The sequence below is a fragment of the Chelonoidis abingdonii genome, chromosome 24, assembly GCF_003597395.2.
Source record: "Chelonoidis abingdonii isolate Lonesome George chromosome 24, CheloAbing_2.0, whole genome shotgun sequence".
In the NCBI taxonomy this organism is placed as follows: Eukaryota; Metazoa; Chordata; order Testudines; family Testudinidae; genus Chelonoidis; species Chelonoidis abingdonii.
This window is the reverse complement of record NC_133792.1, coordinates 7,284,772-7,299,301: the sequence shown is the minus strand read 5'-3', so window position 1 is coordinate 7,299,301 and position 14,530 is coordinate 7,284,772. Positions and strand designations below refer to the sequence as shown.

At 43.3% G+C, this 14,530-nt stretch overlaps 1 protein-coding gene across 17 annotated transcripts in view; it reads right to left on the bottom strand.

Moving 5' to 3' along the window:
• EHMT1 (euchromatic histone lysine methyltransferase 1) overlaps positions 1–14,530 on the bottom strand; it is a 163,719-nt gene that overhangs the window by 90,678 nt on the left and 58,511 nt on the right. For 6 of the 17 annotated variants that reach the window (XM_075060610.1, XM_075060608.1, XM_075060611.1 and 3 more), the window contains one exon: positions 419–506. The exons of 5 other annotated variants lie outside the window; for them this stretch is intronic. In XM_075060610.1, coding sequence (XP_074916711.1) covers positions 419–464 — 46 coding nt within the window. In that variant the 5' untranslated portion in view covers positions 465–506. Of the gene's footprint in view, positions 1–418; positions 507–3,837; positions 4,003–7,046; positions 7,131–11,409; positions 11,433–14,530 lie in introns of those variants that run through there. 6 more of the 17 variants (XM_075060607.1, XM_032765228.2, XM_032765223.2 and 3 more) reach the window with 5 other exon arrangements.

Below are 14,530 nucleotides of genomic sequence, written 5' to 3'. Positions count from 1 at the left end.
GTGAAAATAGTTCCTTAAAGCAACTTGCTGGATTCTCTAGTATCTAAGGAACTATTCGTTACTAATATTAACATCAGAGAAACAAAAGACAGACTTCAGTTCAAACTAGTTATGGATCAGTAGATCAAAGTAACCTAGTCTCCTTTCAGTTTCAGAGGCACATCAGAAGCAGAAGTGAGAAGTGTAATTCTTGTGATGGGTGGAAATAAAGGAACTGAGACCCATATCTGCATCCTTTGGGGGGTGATCCTGCTGAAGAAGCCCATGCAGAGTTCTGCCATTACCTTGAATGGGAGCAGGACAAGGGTCGTTAATACACACAGCTCAACTGTCACTAATCTGTTGGTTCATTTTTAACCATGCCATATGCAGTGTTCCCACTGATGAGGTTTGGTCCCAGATCAAAGCATGCACTTACCTTCCTCTTTACTGTTGGTAATATCTTTCAGCAGCTCAGTCTTCATGCAGACGTCTTTCCTAGTCTCTGCCTTACTCTGCACTGCTCGCTAGGGTGCGGGAGGAAGGACACAAACAATTATTGTTTAGCCCAACATCCATTCGCTATACATTTTAACAAGAAATAATGGTGAAAATATCCTGTCTTCATTCCCATGCCAGGGCAGAAAAGTCATGGGCAAACTGCTGAGTGAAAAGTAACAACTCCAGGAAACTGCCTGCAAGGTTCAGGTCAAAGATCAAAAATTCAAAGGCTTGCCAGAGCTGGCAGCGCATCTCATTCGAGAAGGATGTGAGCATGGATTTTCTTGTACAGCTGAGATCTAAGATCACATGGGGAAAAGATGTGGACCAAGATTTTTCACTAGTGATTTTGGAAGCCCACCTTGATACACCTAAAAGGAACCTGACTGAAGGTGTCAAGATGGGTATCTCACACAGAGACAATCAGACTCTCTTGTCACTTTTGAAAATAGAGGCCACAGTGCCAAGAACTTAGCCAAGCAAAGATGACAAACACAGGTGTTTTTCCCAGGTTGAACAGACACAATTTGCAAGAGTTAAACCTTCAATCTAGGAAAGTAACAGTTAATACATAATTTAAATTTATTGAGTTTAATGGTCTCACCCTCATCTAACTTCTACAGTTTTTGCTTTTTTTATTAACACCTGCTATATTATTCAGCCACTGAGGCACTTGGCATCCTGTTGCTATATGGGCTTGGTAGCTATGCTGTTTATCTTATAAATGCCTGGCTATAAAGAAAAGCGCAGCAGCAACAGAAAGGAAAAGGGTATTTTTTCAAAAAAATATAGGAGGAGGAGCCTTTTGAGACAATTCTCTGGCTAAAGTGACAAGCTAGTTTAAAGAGTAAACATGGCAACTGCCTGGCAAAGCTGCATCTGGTTAATGCAAACAGAACTGTCTGTCTTAAAGGTTGGGGAATGGCAAGGGTGAAGTGTTCATTTCATGCTGTGTGCATCACAGAAGAAGAATAAGCCTAGGTCAAGCCAACTGTTGTAGGCCTCCACAGAGCGCAGATGGTGCCTGCAGCCATGCAAATCGAAAGGTTTAAAGCACATTGGGTGATAAGGAAAAACCCCTGCGCATCTCTTATAAGGTAAATAAAGCAGATAAGATATGAACACATACACAGTATTGCCCTTTTCGTTGCCATTTAAGTCTGAACCTTTCCAGGCTAGCAACGCAGCTGACCTTGGTGTTACTATAATCAGCCACCAGGCAATTTTTGTTTCCATCTGAGCTGAGTGGCACTGCCAAGCTCCTGTAGGTGTTACAGCAGAGAGGCTCTCCCATTATGCATGCAAAAGCCCACCTGGCCCATTTAGAATCATCCTGTAGGGCCCATGTTCATGAGCCTGGCTACAAGCTGTTCAGGAAAGAGCAGGGAAGGACCCTAAGGCCACAGTACAGAGGGTTAAACAAAAAAGCTGGCATCATCTGAAACCCAATGGATAGCTAAGCTAATCAGAGAAGAAAGTCTGTAATGTCAAGGAAATTGCCACTTGTTAAAGTTTCCAGGAAAAACTCCCTTTTTATCTAGAAAAATGTAGCGACTATGCTTGGAGTCCTGCTTGGAGGGCACCCTGCATCTTGCAGAATCATTCCCCCAAATGAGTAATCCATGTCCTGTGCAGCCCCATCTCCCCATGCAGACACACGGCTGGTCTACACTACGGGGTAAAATCGATTTTAGATACGCAATTTCAGCTACGTGAATAACGTAGCTGAAGTCGAATATCTAAAATCGATTTACTCACCCGTCCTCACCGCGTGGGATCGATGTCCGCGGCTCACCATGTCGATTCTGGAACTCCGTTGGGGTTGGTGGAGTTCCGGCATCGATATAAGCGCGCTCAGGGATCGATTTTAACGCACCGATACAGCATGTAGTCTAGACGCGGCCACAAACTCCACACAGGTGCATATCCATCCCATTTGAGACGAAACAAAATATTTAACACACTATTTTCAGATTTTAAAAAAAGATTTTTTAAAAGAGTGATGTAAACTCTAGTTTAGCCATCTGATCAAACTGCCTGAAGAAGCCAAGCTTTGGTCATAGGGACACATGTATTTTCCACAGTGAAATGAACAACAATGCAGCCTGAATTTTGAATGGCGGCCAACTTCATTTTTGTTAAGCCAAGAGTTAAAACATTATTCTTGATGCACACGTGTATACTTAGGTCCCAATTCTCATCTCCCTTGCTCTGGTGGAAATCAGGAGCAAGCCAATGGCATTATACAGGTATAAGACTAACGCAAGTATGAGCGGAATCAGTCCCATGGTATCTACACAATGACGCAGACCCTGGGGTTTTTGCTCATGAAGAATGAATCCTCGCCCTTGCTACAGCAACTGGAATAAAATAAACAGTATCAGTATCTCTAACAGAGACCAGCTTGTTTTCAGAGGTTTATGTTATGCAAATAAAACCCTTTTATGTTCCCACCTTTAAAATGATTCCAACTAAAAGCCTCAGGATTTCAGACAAGCCATTTTTGCTCAACTGATTTACAATCTTTCCTTCAAAGTTTAACACCTCTACCCACCCCAGCCCTCTGCAAAATCACACATACTCCCCGTTTCATCCCTTCCAAGGGATATGTTATTGCCACGCAAGAGAAGAGGCCTAAAGGAAAGCCACTGCTAGAACTCTGAAGAAAGAACTGACCACAGCCACATGTCTCAGCTACTGTAATTAACAAGAGTGCCCTGCTGCCCAGAATTCTTGCGAACAAAACCAGCTTTCTAAGAGAATTCCCATCAACACAGAAGAGACTTAGCAGCACATCACTTTGCCAGCTCACAGCCAATACACCTGTGTCCAGCCAGACAGAGTTACTCTAGGTTGCTTTTGACAGGCTCGCATGGTCCATATTCCAGAACCACATCTAAACAGTCCTCATTAACAACAGCAGTCTCATCACTTTCATTTTTCATTAAAAACCAAAGCAAAACCCCAACATCAATGTCTAAAGCAGCACAATGCACCTTTTACCCTGTGGGAGGAAAAGACCATTGGAAGTTGTTATCAAAAGGAGACTACAGCAGACAATTGCTGCAAAGCATTCGAAGCCTGCCTCCCATAAAGCTTGGGAGGAGGTAGCTTTCCCCCTTCTAGGTCTATCAAAAGTCAGTTGTATCAACTTCATGGCAAACATTTTCAGCCTGAAGACAGTATTCACACAAACAGAGCCCTGCAGAATCCACACAACCAACACCACACACACACACACACACACACACACACTCTCCTCCAAAATCAGCAGGATTCTAGTTTTCCACCCATTTCCATCCAGCACACAATTTCATCCAAACTTGTTAGCAGCAACTTTGTTGTAAGTGTCAATACCTCCATTTTTTTCCCCTTACATTCAAAGCAAACTTCCCTTTTTGCTCACACTCCACCATGCCCCAATCTGTCGGCTCCTGATTGGCAGAGAAATCTTATACCCACCCTCCTAGCAGAGAAATGTCTGCTTTAACAGCAGTCCCAACAAAAGCCAACTGCCAAGCACAGTCTGCTTCAGAATAGAAGTCTCACTCTCTTTTCCCCACCCCTCCTTTCCTGCAGCCGTCCGTCTCCATTCCACTGCCTACAACAGAGTGATTATTAATCTTCAATCACTGGAGAGCCTCCACAAAGACTATGCACCACAACCCATGAAGCATTTTTTTTTTCCTTTTTTGCTTTCAAGGGAAATAAAAATTATTGCATCTTAAACGACACTGACTAGGTCTTTAAAAACCATAAGAATCCAAGGACTTGTAATAGGATTGATTATTTTTTTCCCCTTCCACTTCTGTGTACAAGAAATCAGGCTCTCTTTGTTGTTTTAAAACTAAGGCGGCAATGGAAGACAGTTTAGAGAATCCAAGTAAAGGCTTTGCAGCATTTCCAAACACAGAGCTAGAAACTAAACTGGTGCCTTTAAAAAAAAAAAAGGCTGAAAAACAGAAAGAAATCTACTCAGCCTTCTCTTTGGAAATGTCATTCATTAGCCATCCAGGTTCACTCCATAGCAAGTTGGTTCCAATAAGGTTTACATATAAAAGACAACACCAGCATATCAAAACTTGTAGCTTTCCTCCTTCCAGGAGCCCCCAAGAGAGCAGCGAGTTACATCATGAACCAGAGTTCTCTAAAGTCGGATAAGAAAAGGGATCAGAGTTTGATATGCTCAGGTGTAAACCGTCAGCAGGTTTCTCTTTTTGTCTTAAAATTAACTGTCCAGTAAACTGAGACTTAGCAGAAACATTATCCTCATTTAGATACTCAGCTAGAACAGGTCAATGTGAAGGAGAGCTGGGGAGGGAAATAATTCAAGACTAACCCTTCTCCTCTCAAACTAGGCAGAGCACACGGAAAATTATGTTCTTTAACATTCAGGGCACTATCTGCATCAACACATCTGTTTGCAGACTAGGAAAGAATGACATAGGAGTGATCTTGAATGGCCTACAAAGCCTATAACCAGAAGGTTCAAAGCCTCAATGGATATGTAGCCCGTCTTTCCATGACACTGCTGCCATTCCACTCCCCACAGTCCATCCACCCCCCGTTACAACACCCGGTCTCCCAACAGATCAAATTCTACTCCTAGGCAAACCTTCAGCAAGCACTTCAACAAAGCAGAATTTCACCTACTGTGCAAGGCGGCAGCGAGGTATGCAATATGTACTGAAGCAAGAAAGAGAGGCAAAGCCCTTAATAAATGATGCAACTCCAGCAGCAGTAGATTCACATTCACTGTTCTTTTTCATCTCCTCCGTGCATTTTCTTCCTAAAATCAACTTTCTAATAATATCCTTTGGCTTGAGAAGATAAACATTTAGCAGCTAGTTATTTAGGAAATAATTATTAAGAAAACAACTACAGAAAAAAAAGGTGGGGAGGGCGGGTTCTTGGTTGGTCTGTGAAGAGTGTTAATTTCAGGAGTTCAGTACTGATCATGTCCTGCTGTCCAGTTGCTTGCTGGTGTCACACTGACCATTTCTTAACAGAACAAGCAGAATAACTTCATTCAGTAATAATGTACCTGGCCTACAGAGCAGTCACCATTCTCAAAGCCCCTTTTAAGGTTGAGGCCACTTCCTTACAAGCTGCTAGCAATCATGTGAACTGTATCTAATAAACCCTATTTAAAACAAGCACTGCTCTGGTTCTGAAGTTGGCCTTCAAGTCACATTAGTCTTATGATTCTTTTGTTTTACCAAGCAATTCAGAGGACAGATTCATCACAAAGACTTTCCCTTCCCTCCCTAGAGATTAATATTTTCTTCTATCAATGAGATTCTCTTATATTCGCTATAAAAAACCGCACTATCTTCCAAAGCAGCAGGGCTGGGAGAGCAGGGGTTGGAACAAGGTAAAAGTCTCTGCCTGCAAAAGCCAGAAACAGTCAAACACATGCATGAAATGTAACAGTATTTATGTCAAATGGACTTTTTACAACACAAAAACTTCATAATGGTCTTTGGGCTTTTGTGCGAACAGGGGTTTTGCAGGGCCTCCCACTCAGGCCTGCTCAACGTGCAGTTTTTGTACTGATATAACTATGGTAGTTGGAGGGCGGAGCCATTTTTTTTTAAACCAGAATAATGATCTGAGTAAAATCCCTAGTGTCGTTGCAGTAACGCCAGTGCAAAAGGTACCTTACACTGGTACAATTTACTTCCCTTCCTGTACAGAAATAAGCTGGTATAAGTACCATTATAGCAGCATCCACACAAGGAGGGCTCTATCTCTTTGACTATATACCAGGATAGTTATGCCAGTACAATATATGCGTACAGACAAGCCCTAAAAATCAGTGCAGACAAAGATATCTCCTCTTTCCACAGGAGGAGGTTGACAGAAGTACTGGAGCATTTTTCACAGCTGCTGTTTTCCTTGTCCTACCGCTGGAAAAAAAGCCTAAAAATGGAGAGTCAGATCCTGCCTGGCAACTCATCATTATCCATAGCAAAAGCTAAACTCTCCTACTGGCTACAAACATCCATTTTAGAAACTTCAGGCCCCCAGAAGACTTACAAGAATAAAATGTAATATGAATGGGTATCCGAAGCAAAGCCCAACATGACAGCCCAACGGGTGCAAACACAGATCTTTTAGAACACGAAGACTGGCAAGCTTCTCTCATTGAAATTACTCAACCACCTCTTTGAGCCATAAGGCCCAGCCCCTCCAAACTGTCATATCCAGCAGAACAGTTCGCTCTCCCTTCCCCTCCAGGAGGAAGTCGCAGAAAGGGTTCACTTCGCATTTCCAACTTCAGAAGCCATGCTAGGGTGGCAGGCGAGAAAAAGACACATACAAAATAAAGTTCTCTCCCCCAGCCCAAATGAGCGGAATTTCTTGGAGCGGAGAGGCCCTCGCTCAGGACCACAGCCTCTTCAAACAACACTGTGTGTCATCTGTTAGTTGTCTTGACCAGGTAACACTACATTGACTCCTGCAAGCTGAGAAACAGACAGGGAGAGAGGGGGAGGGAGAGAGAAACAAAAAAAAGAGAGAGCAATCTAGGGCCAGTTCTTCTAATAACTACAGAAAAACCTCACCAAGACTTTACTCTTCTTGAAAATGACAAAGCAAAACAGCACGGGTCAGTACTCGAAGTCCTAAAGGTAGGAGATCATCAGAATCTATCAGCTATGGCCTACAGGCTTAGTCCCAGAAGTATTTTTTCTGCTCTGTCATTAGGATGGAGCCTGGTCTTTTCCTTCAATCCCCAGAATTGCACTGAATTAGATCATCTTTCTCTGATCACCTCCCCCTACAGGCTGTTCCTGAGCATGCTCAGCTCTGCCTTGCACTGCCATTTCATAACTGCATTGTTTACAGACACACAGTGACCTGCCATTTTTTTGACAGTAAAATAGAAGCTACTATTTGCTTCGACTAGCAACAGCTAATTCACTGCCCTGTTCAGTCCAAGGCTCTCGTTACAACCAGGATGCAGTCAAGTTCATGTCATGCAATAAAAATCCAATCTGGGGAGGAGAATTATAAACACTGGAAACTGCAAATTCTAATGCTGTGGGATTGTGGGTTTTTTGTTTGTTTGTTTGTTGTAGGTCAAAATCCACCTGCTGTAAGAATTCAATCTAGCAGGAAAGAGTTAACCCTTTTGGGGGGCGGTGGGGAGGAGGGAGATAGACATCTAGGGCTTCAAGGCAAAATGCCAGCCATGATTTTAGCTTCTTCAAATCACAACCATACCTCGATGTCACCTAGAAATCTAATATTCAACCCACCGTGCCATCCTCTGACAAACCTCCTCTGAAAGAGAAAGGGTTGGGAAGATGGTATTTCCCTTGAATAAACAAGTTGGCTTCATCCCAACAAATACAGTTTTTCCCTTTAAATGCAAAGCAGAATATTTTCACAGGCACACAGGAAAATGAAGGAGGAGGGGGAAAAGTTCCTCATTTAAACACCAAGAGCTCCATGAAAAGCCTTGCAAGGCTATTAAAGTTACTCTGTGTTCCAGTTCTCTCGCTCTCCTTTTATGCCTAACCCCATACTTTACAAGTGAAAGCAGCTTCGAGTTGTGAAGAGCAAATGCCAGAAGAGCCCTAAGTTTCCTCATCCTTGGAACAAGGACAATTTGTTAAACGCTTCCTTTGCACGAGGCATCCTACTGCTCAGACACACAGTATGGCAGCGACTCAGGGAACTTTTTCATGTGAGACTTCTCGTACACCTTCCCCCCCTCCCCCCCAACCATCTTCCACCTCTATGGTGGAATTTGAAGGGAAAATTAATTGCCTTGGATGAGAGGAGGGGGGAGAAACTGTTTAAACAGCTCTTATTCTGGCTCCTAGAGCATTCAAAAACTATCCTGCTATCAACGTGGTTTTTTATACATTCCTGTTAGCTTATACTGTGTGTGTGTGTGTCACTCCTGCTGCTTTATTGACTACTGTACATTCTGGCATGCATTATTATATAGGGAGTGTACCTTCCTATTCCTCCTCACCCCTTCTGCCCCCACCCCAACACCACCTCAGCATAGCCAGAGACAAATCAGATTGTCTAGCACACCACAAGAAGATCCAGAGTGCTAGAACAAGAGGTGAAGTTCAAGTAAAAAGTGGCAGGGGAAGGCAGGTTCATAGCAGAGTGGAGAGGGAAATGGGACTTAGGGAAGATCACATTACAACTTCCAGGTTCTCCTTTGTGAAGAGGAGTTGATTTCAAGCCTCTTTAAAATGTATAGTAATAGAAAGGACCTCTGACAATGATATTAAGAGCTGTAAGTTCGAGAATTGCCTCGAAGGGTATTGACAGTAGATTGCATAGGAAGAACACAAGCTCCTTCAAAGCTTGTTAGCATGTATGTTTAAGTGCTTCAAGTCTTTAGTCTTTAATGGCAAGGCAAGGTTATTCTCTGATTCCTGGTTGAATAGAAGTCTCCACACTAGTTCCTTGACCCTTGCAAGTATCAGGGGAAGAACTGTTTAAGAAAAAACAAACAATAAAAGGCCCCTGATGTCAAACCATATCTCCTTCCTCCCCCTTATAAACCTGCTAGTCACAATGGCAAAGGGTCTTAAACGCCTTGTTTATTTGAAAAAAATATTTCCCTTCCACGGTACAAAGAAGCATGCAATCCTTTTTCATTAGGAGATGGTGCCGTACAAGAGAGGTCACATTGGAACTGGGACTTTTGCAGCATATCAGTTGCCATACAACCAGCCCGGATGTTCATGTTCCATGTGATAAAGATGTTCCATGCGACACCCAGATACAAACAGCACCTCCGCACCGCAAGCCCAGTCCTTCAGGATACTGAACACCGTCAGGTATCAGGCCCAAGGTAAGCTGGAAGTCACCTTTGATCACCAAGGGCCTGATCTGCAGAGGTGCTGAGCACTCCCAACTCCAGTGGACGTAAGAGCACCTGTCCACAGATCCCCTCTGAATATTGGCATGTGACTGTTTTATATATAAAATCATCCGAATCCTACAGCAAGCCCTGACCTTCCTCAAGTACCTAAACATCAGCTACATTTCTGACTCATCCACAGGAAGCTACATAGATTTTTCTAATTCGACTCACCCATTTGCTTGGGAAGAGTGAAAAATAATTTTGACAGCAAGTTCAATACCATTTTTCTCTCCAGAATAACTATGGCAAGGGCAGGCAAATAGATAGCGGGCCTGGGCTAGTAAATTTTCACAAAGTTTTTGGAAGGCTGGTTTAGGCCAGGTGTACTGTAACCCACATAAACTAGCATAATGCTCAGTTTTATATAACAGGGAAAAACGACCGAAAAACAAACAGGTGTATGGCTATTAACCCTAACATCGCTGAAAACTGACCCAGAATTTTAAAACATAACAGAAGGTTACAGGATGAGCATTTCAGCATCACCTTTTGAAAGCATTTGCAAGGTTTCAGTCTCCAATGCCAGACTGCCTAAAACACTTAGTAATATTCCATCACGCCAATATCATCATGGCCATGATAACATAGGAGCACTCTTAGCACCACAGTCAATCAACGTTATCTCAGCATTTCTATCGCAAGCCTACTTGCAACCCAAAACACAGTCTTTCTGGACTGCAAATGATCACTCGCTTTGAGGCAGGGAATTTGCTTTTTCTTAGTACTATCTTTGGAAAAGTAAACCTTGCTTGTCTCTTCCCCAACAGCTTTAATATGCAGGCTCTCAATATACATTCAAAAGAGGAAAAATGACATTTTTAGGAACATTTTCAGAGTATCGCATAAACAATAGGCATTTGGACCAGGGTGTTACAGACTGGCCATCATTTCCCCTACATTTGTAGGACAGATTTCTTTAGAATGGTATTTTCACCTTTTCTTCTTAGTTAGAATGTGTGTGCATGTACACACGCACGTGTGTGTGAGAAGTAACGTTAAGCAGATTTTACAGGCCTAGATTTTACATACCAGCAGGGGTTGGTAATATAATCAATTCGGGAAGCTCTGCAACAATCAAGGGACAACATTGAAGGTCAAGGATGGAGTATATCCCCGTACGTTGAATATCCTCCTTTTTGTCCATGGTAAACTAGACCACAAGGCTCTTTATACACAATCTAAACAAAAAAGGTACATGGCAGAACTAGGTGTGAGGATTTTAGTCAACATTTTCAATCATCTGCCAGCATGAGCCTTTTGCCATAAAATAAAATGAAATATCAATGGTTCAATCATTCCCTGATCTGGACTGCAGGTTATTGAACAAGGATTCTTTGCCCCTCAATAAAATACAATCTTCATCCTCCCAACACCCCAAAAGCAAAACTGTAGGTTTCCTTGACATAAGCCAAGACTGTCAAAATGTTTCTAGCAAGCTGGTGAAATGTGGCTGCAGGCCCTCTCCTTTGTTTTTGAAAGATCAGCCTTCAAACAGTTTAAAGACTCCAGAGTTTTCTCCTCTCACTTATATGAAATGGGGGGAAGAGTTCAATATAAAACCACACATTCGAGAGAGAGAATCCATGCTAAAAACAACCCCAAAGAACTCCCCCAACAAATTAGATAAATGAAAGACTCACTGAATTTGTAGAATCTGAGTGCACACGCGTCCTTCGCCACATATAACTTAAGACCCAGAATTGTGTACAACAGCCTATTGAACAAACCATTCATCAGAAAAAAGTCAGAAAGTATGCAGAACATGTTATTCTCTAAATCTCCTCCTTTGAATGAAGCCCCCTACACATCGCCCTGCATGCTGCATCAATATGTAATATATTTCTGCTGTGCTGTTCTTCCTTGCATAGGGCAAAAAAAAAATAAAAAAAATCCAGCCATGATTATCTTAACTGTCTTCCTCTTCTCAAAGGTTTCTCCTTTACTACCTGACAACAGTCTGTCTAAGGACACAACCTGAGGGAATCTGCTATTTATGACACATGGAGCATGGACACTAGAAGTTACTGTACCTGCAGACATCTGTTGTCTTCTTTTGATGAAGACTCAAAGAGTTGCATATTCCAGATCCTCATGAACAGTGATTCAGTTTCTGCTCATGTGATAAAAGCTCCCTCTACAGAGTGAGCATGCCCAGTGGAGACCATTTCACTGCTCACTCCAAGCTGCAGCCATTTCACAGAGAACCTGCACACTTCAGGGCTTCCATTGGAACAACTATTATCTCAGGCGTCACAGGGATACTGTCTCTGTCCTGGTACAATACACAGTTAATAAAGATAATCTGTCAGCATTCTGACATAATGCCACGCCTAAGACTGATCACTAGCCTGAAAAAACCTTTTAAAACAATGCAATAATATGTTCTGTTTCAGTGGCCTTCAAGAGTAGCTCTTGCCTCCAAAAGGAGATGCTGCATATTAGCATTTAAAATTGAAGACACTCCTGCTAATTATAGACTGTATAATACACTGTGCACCCTCTGAATGCTGGGCTAAATGCACATGGGTTAATTGGTAAATTTACAGTATCCAACTGAAAGTGAACTTGAGATACATATGATACAACTTGCTCAGCTAGCAAGAAAAAATAAGAAGTTTTAGCTTCAACTTCACAAGTAGTTTGTCTCTGTTCCATTTAACAATTAAGCACAAACTCTTGGCAATCCCCATATCTGCTAAAGTTCCCAGTCAAACTGCTTGAGCAACTTGCAGGAACATCTGTAAGCAGAGATCGGCTGGACTGGATTCAAATGCAAGAAGTGACATATTTATCATAATGCAAAATGGGGGGTTTTCTGTGTTTAATACTTCTCAGGAAAACCTCCCACAGAGAAGGGAGGGGTAGGGAAGGTCAGGGGAGTAGAGAGAAGGAAGGGAAATTCTTATATAGAATATAATGTCTCCTGTTAGTTCTTGAATATGGAAAACACAGCCTTCCCATCAACTAGGACTGAAGACTTTTCTCTCAAGATTAAAACAAATGCTCATTCAACTTATTACATCACAATGGACTGAGATGAAGAGAAAAACCTAGCCTGCGTCAGACCTTAAAAATCCATAGCGAGATACTGAAATGTCCAATGATTTTATTTTCCTCAGACATTGCATGAGAATCAAGTGTACTAAATTCTAGTTTTCACATGGAGCTATGAACCCATATCTGACAAGAGTCCCCTTCTTTCCTCTCTTAGCCCTGCTCTACACTACAGGGTTAGGTCGAATTTAGCCGCGTTAGGTCAAGCAATCCCGTCAACCTAAAGGGCTCTTAAAATTGACTTCTGTACTCCTCCCCGGTGAGGAGAGTAACGCTAAAATCGACCTTGCTGGTCAAATTTGGGATAGGGCAGACACAAATCGATGTTATTGGCCTCCGGGAGCTATCCCAGAGTGCTCCAATGTGACTGCTCTGGACAGCACTTTCAACTCTGACACACTAACAAAGTACACAGGAAAAGCCTCGGGAACTTCTGAATTTCATTTCCTGTTTGGTCAGCGTCGCGAGCTCAGCAGCACAGGTGACCATGCAGTCCCCCCAGAATTGCAAACAAGCTCCAGCATGGAGCAAACGGGAGACACTGGATCTGATTGCTGTATTGGGAGAAGAATCTGTGCAGGCAGAACTCGATCAAAAAGAAGAAATGCTAATATATGTACAAAAATCACACAGGGCATGATGGACAGAGGTTACAACAGGGACACACAGCAGCGCCGCGTCAAAGTCAAGGAGCTCAGGCAAGCCTACCAAAAGACAAAGGAGGCAAACGGTCGCTCTGGGTCACAGCCCCATACACGATCAGCTGCATGGCATTCTAGTGGGGGACCCTACCACTACCCCACCACTGTCCGTGGACACTTGCAAGGGGGGGGAGTCTCACGCAACACGGAGGAGGATTTTGTGGAAGAGGAGGAGGAGGAGGACAATGTGCAGAAGGCAAGCAGTGAATCCTTCTCCTTCCCTCCTCCCTTCCCCACCCGGGCTACCTTATCAGTTACCTTCCTTTTTTTTTTTTAAATTAATGAAGAAAGAATGCATGGTTTCAAAACAATAGTGACTTTATTTCCTTTGCCAGCTGTGATCGAAGGGGAGAAAGTGGTTGGCTTACAGGGAATTAAAATCAACACAGGGTGCGAGTTTGCATCAAGGAGAAACACACACAACTCTCACACCATAGCCTGGCCAGTCGTGAAACTGGTTTTCAAAGCCTAATGTGCAGCGTGCCTACCTGTGCTCTTCTAGTCGCCCTAGTGTCTGGCTGCTCAAAACTGGCAGCCAGGTGATTTGCCTCAACCTCCCACCCCACCATAAACGCCTCCCCCTTACTCTCTCAGATATTATGGAGCACACAGCAAGCAGTAATAACAATGGGAATATTGGTTGCGCTGCAGTCATAACCTAGCAAGCTTTTAAATGTCCAAATGCACATTTTACCACCATTCTGCACTTGTTCAATCTATAGTTGAACTGCTCCTTACAACTGTCCAGGCTGCCTGTGTATGGCTTCATGAGCCATGGGAACAAGGGGTAGGTTGGGTCTCCAAGGGTAACTACTGGCATTTCAACATCCCCAACAGTAATTTTCTGGTCTGGGAAGTAAGTCCCTTCTTGCAGCTGCTCAGAGGGCCAGGAGTTCCTAAAGACGCGAGCATCATGCGCCTTTCCCGGCCATCCCACGTTGATGTCGGTGAAACGTCCCTTGTGATCCACCACTGCTTGCAGCACCATTGAGAAGTACCCCTTGGGGTTTATGTATTAGCTGCCAAGGTGGTCCGGTCCCAAGATAGGGATGTGCATGCCGCCTATTGCCCCACCACAGTTAGGGAAACCCATTGCAGCAAAGCCATCCCCTACGACCTGCACATTTCCCAGAGTCACTATGCCTTGATAGCAGATCATCAGCGACTGCATTGGCTACTTGAATCACAGCAGCCCCCACAGTAGATTTGCCCACTAAAAATTGATTCTTGACTGACCAGTAGCAGTCAGGCATTGTAAGCTTCCACAGGGCTATCACCACTCACTTCTCAACTGTCAGGGCAGCTCTCATCTTGGTATTCCTGCGCTTCAGGGTGGGGGAAAGCAACTCATAGAGTTCCAGGAAAATGGCCTTACGCATGCGAAAGTTTCACAGCC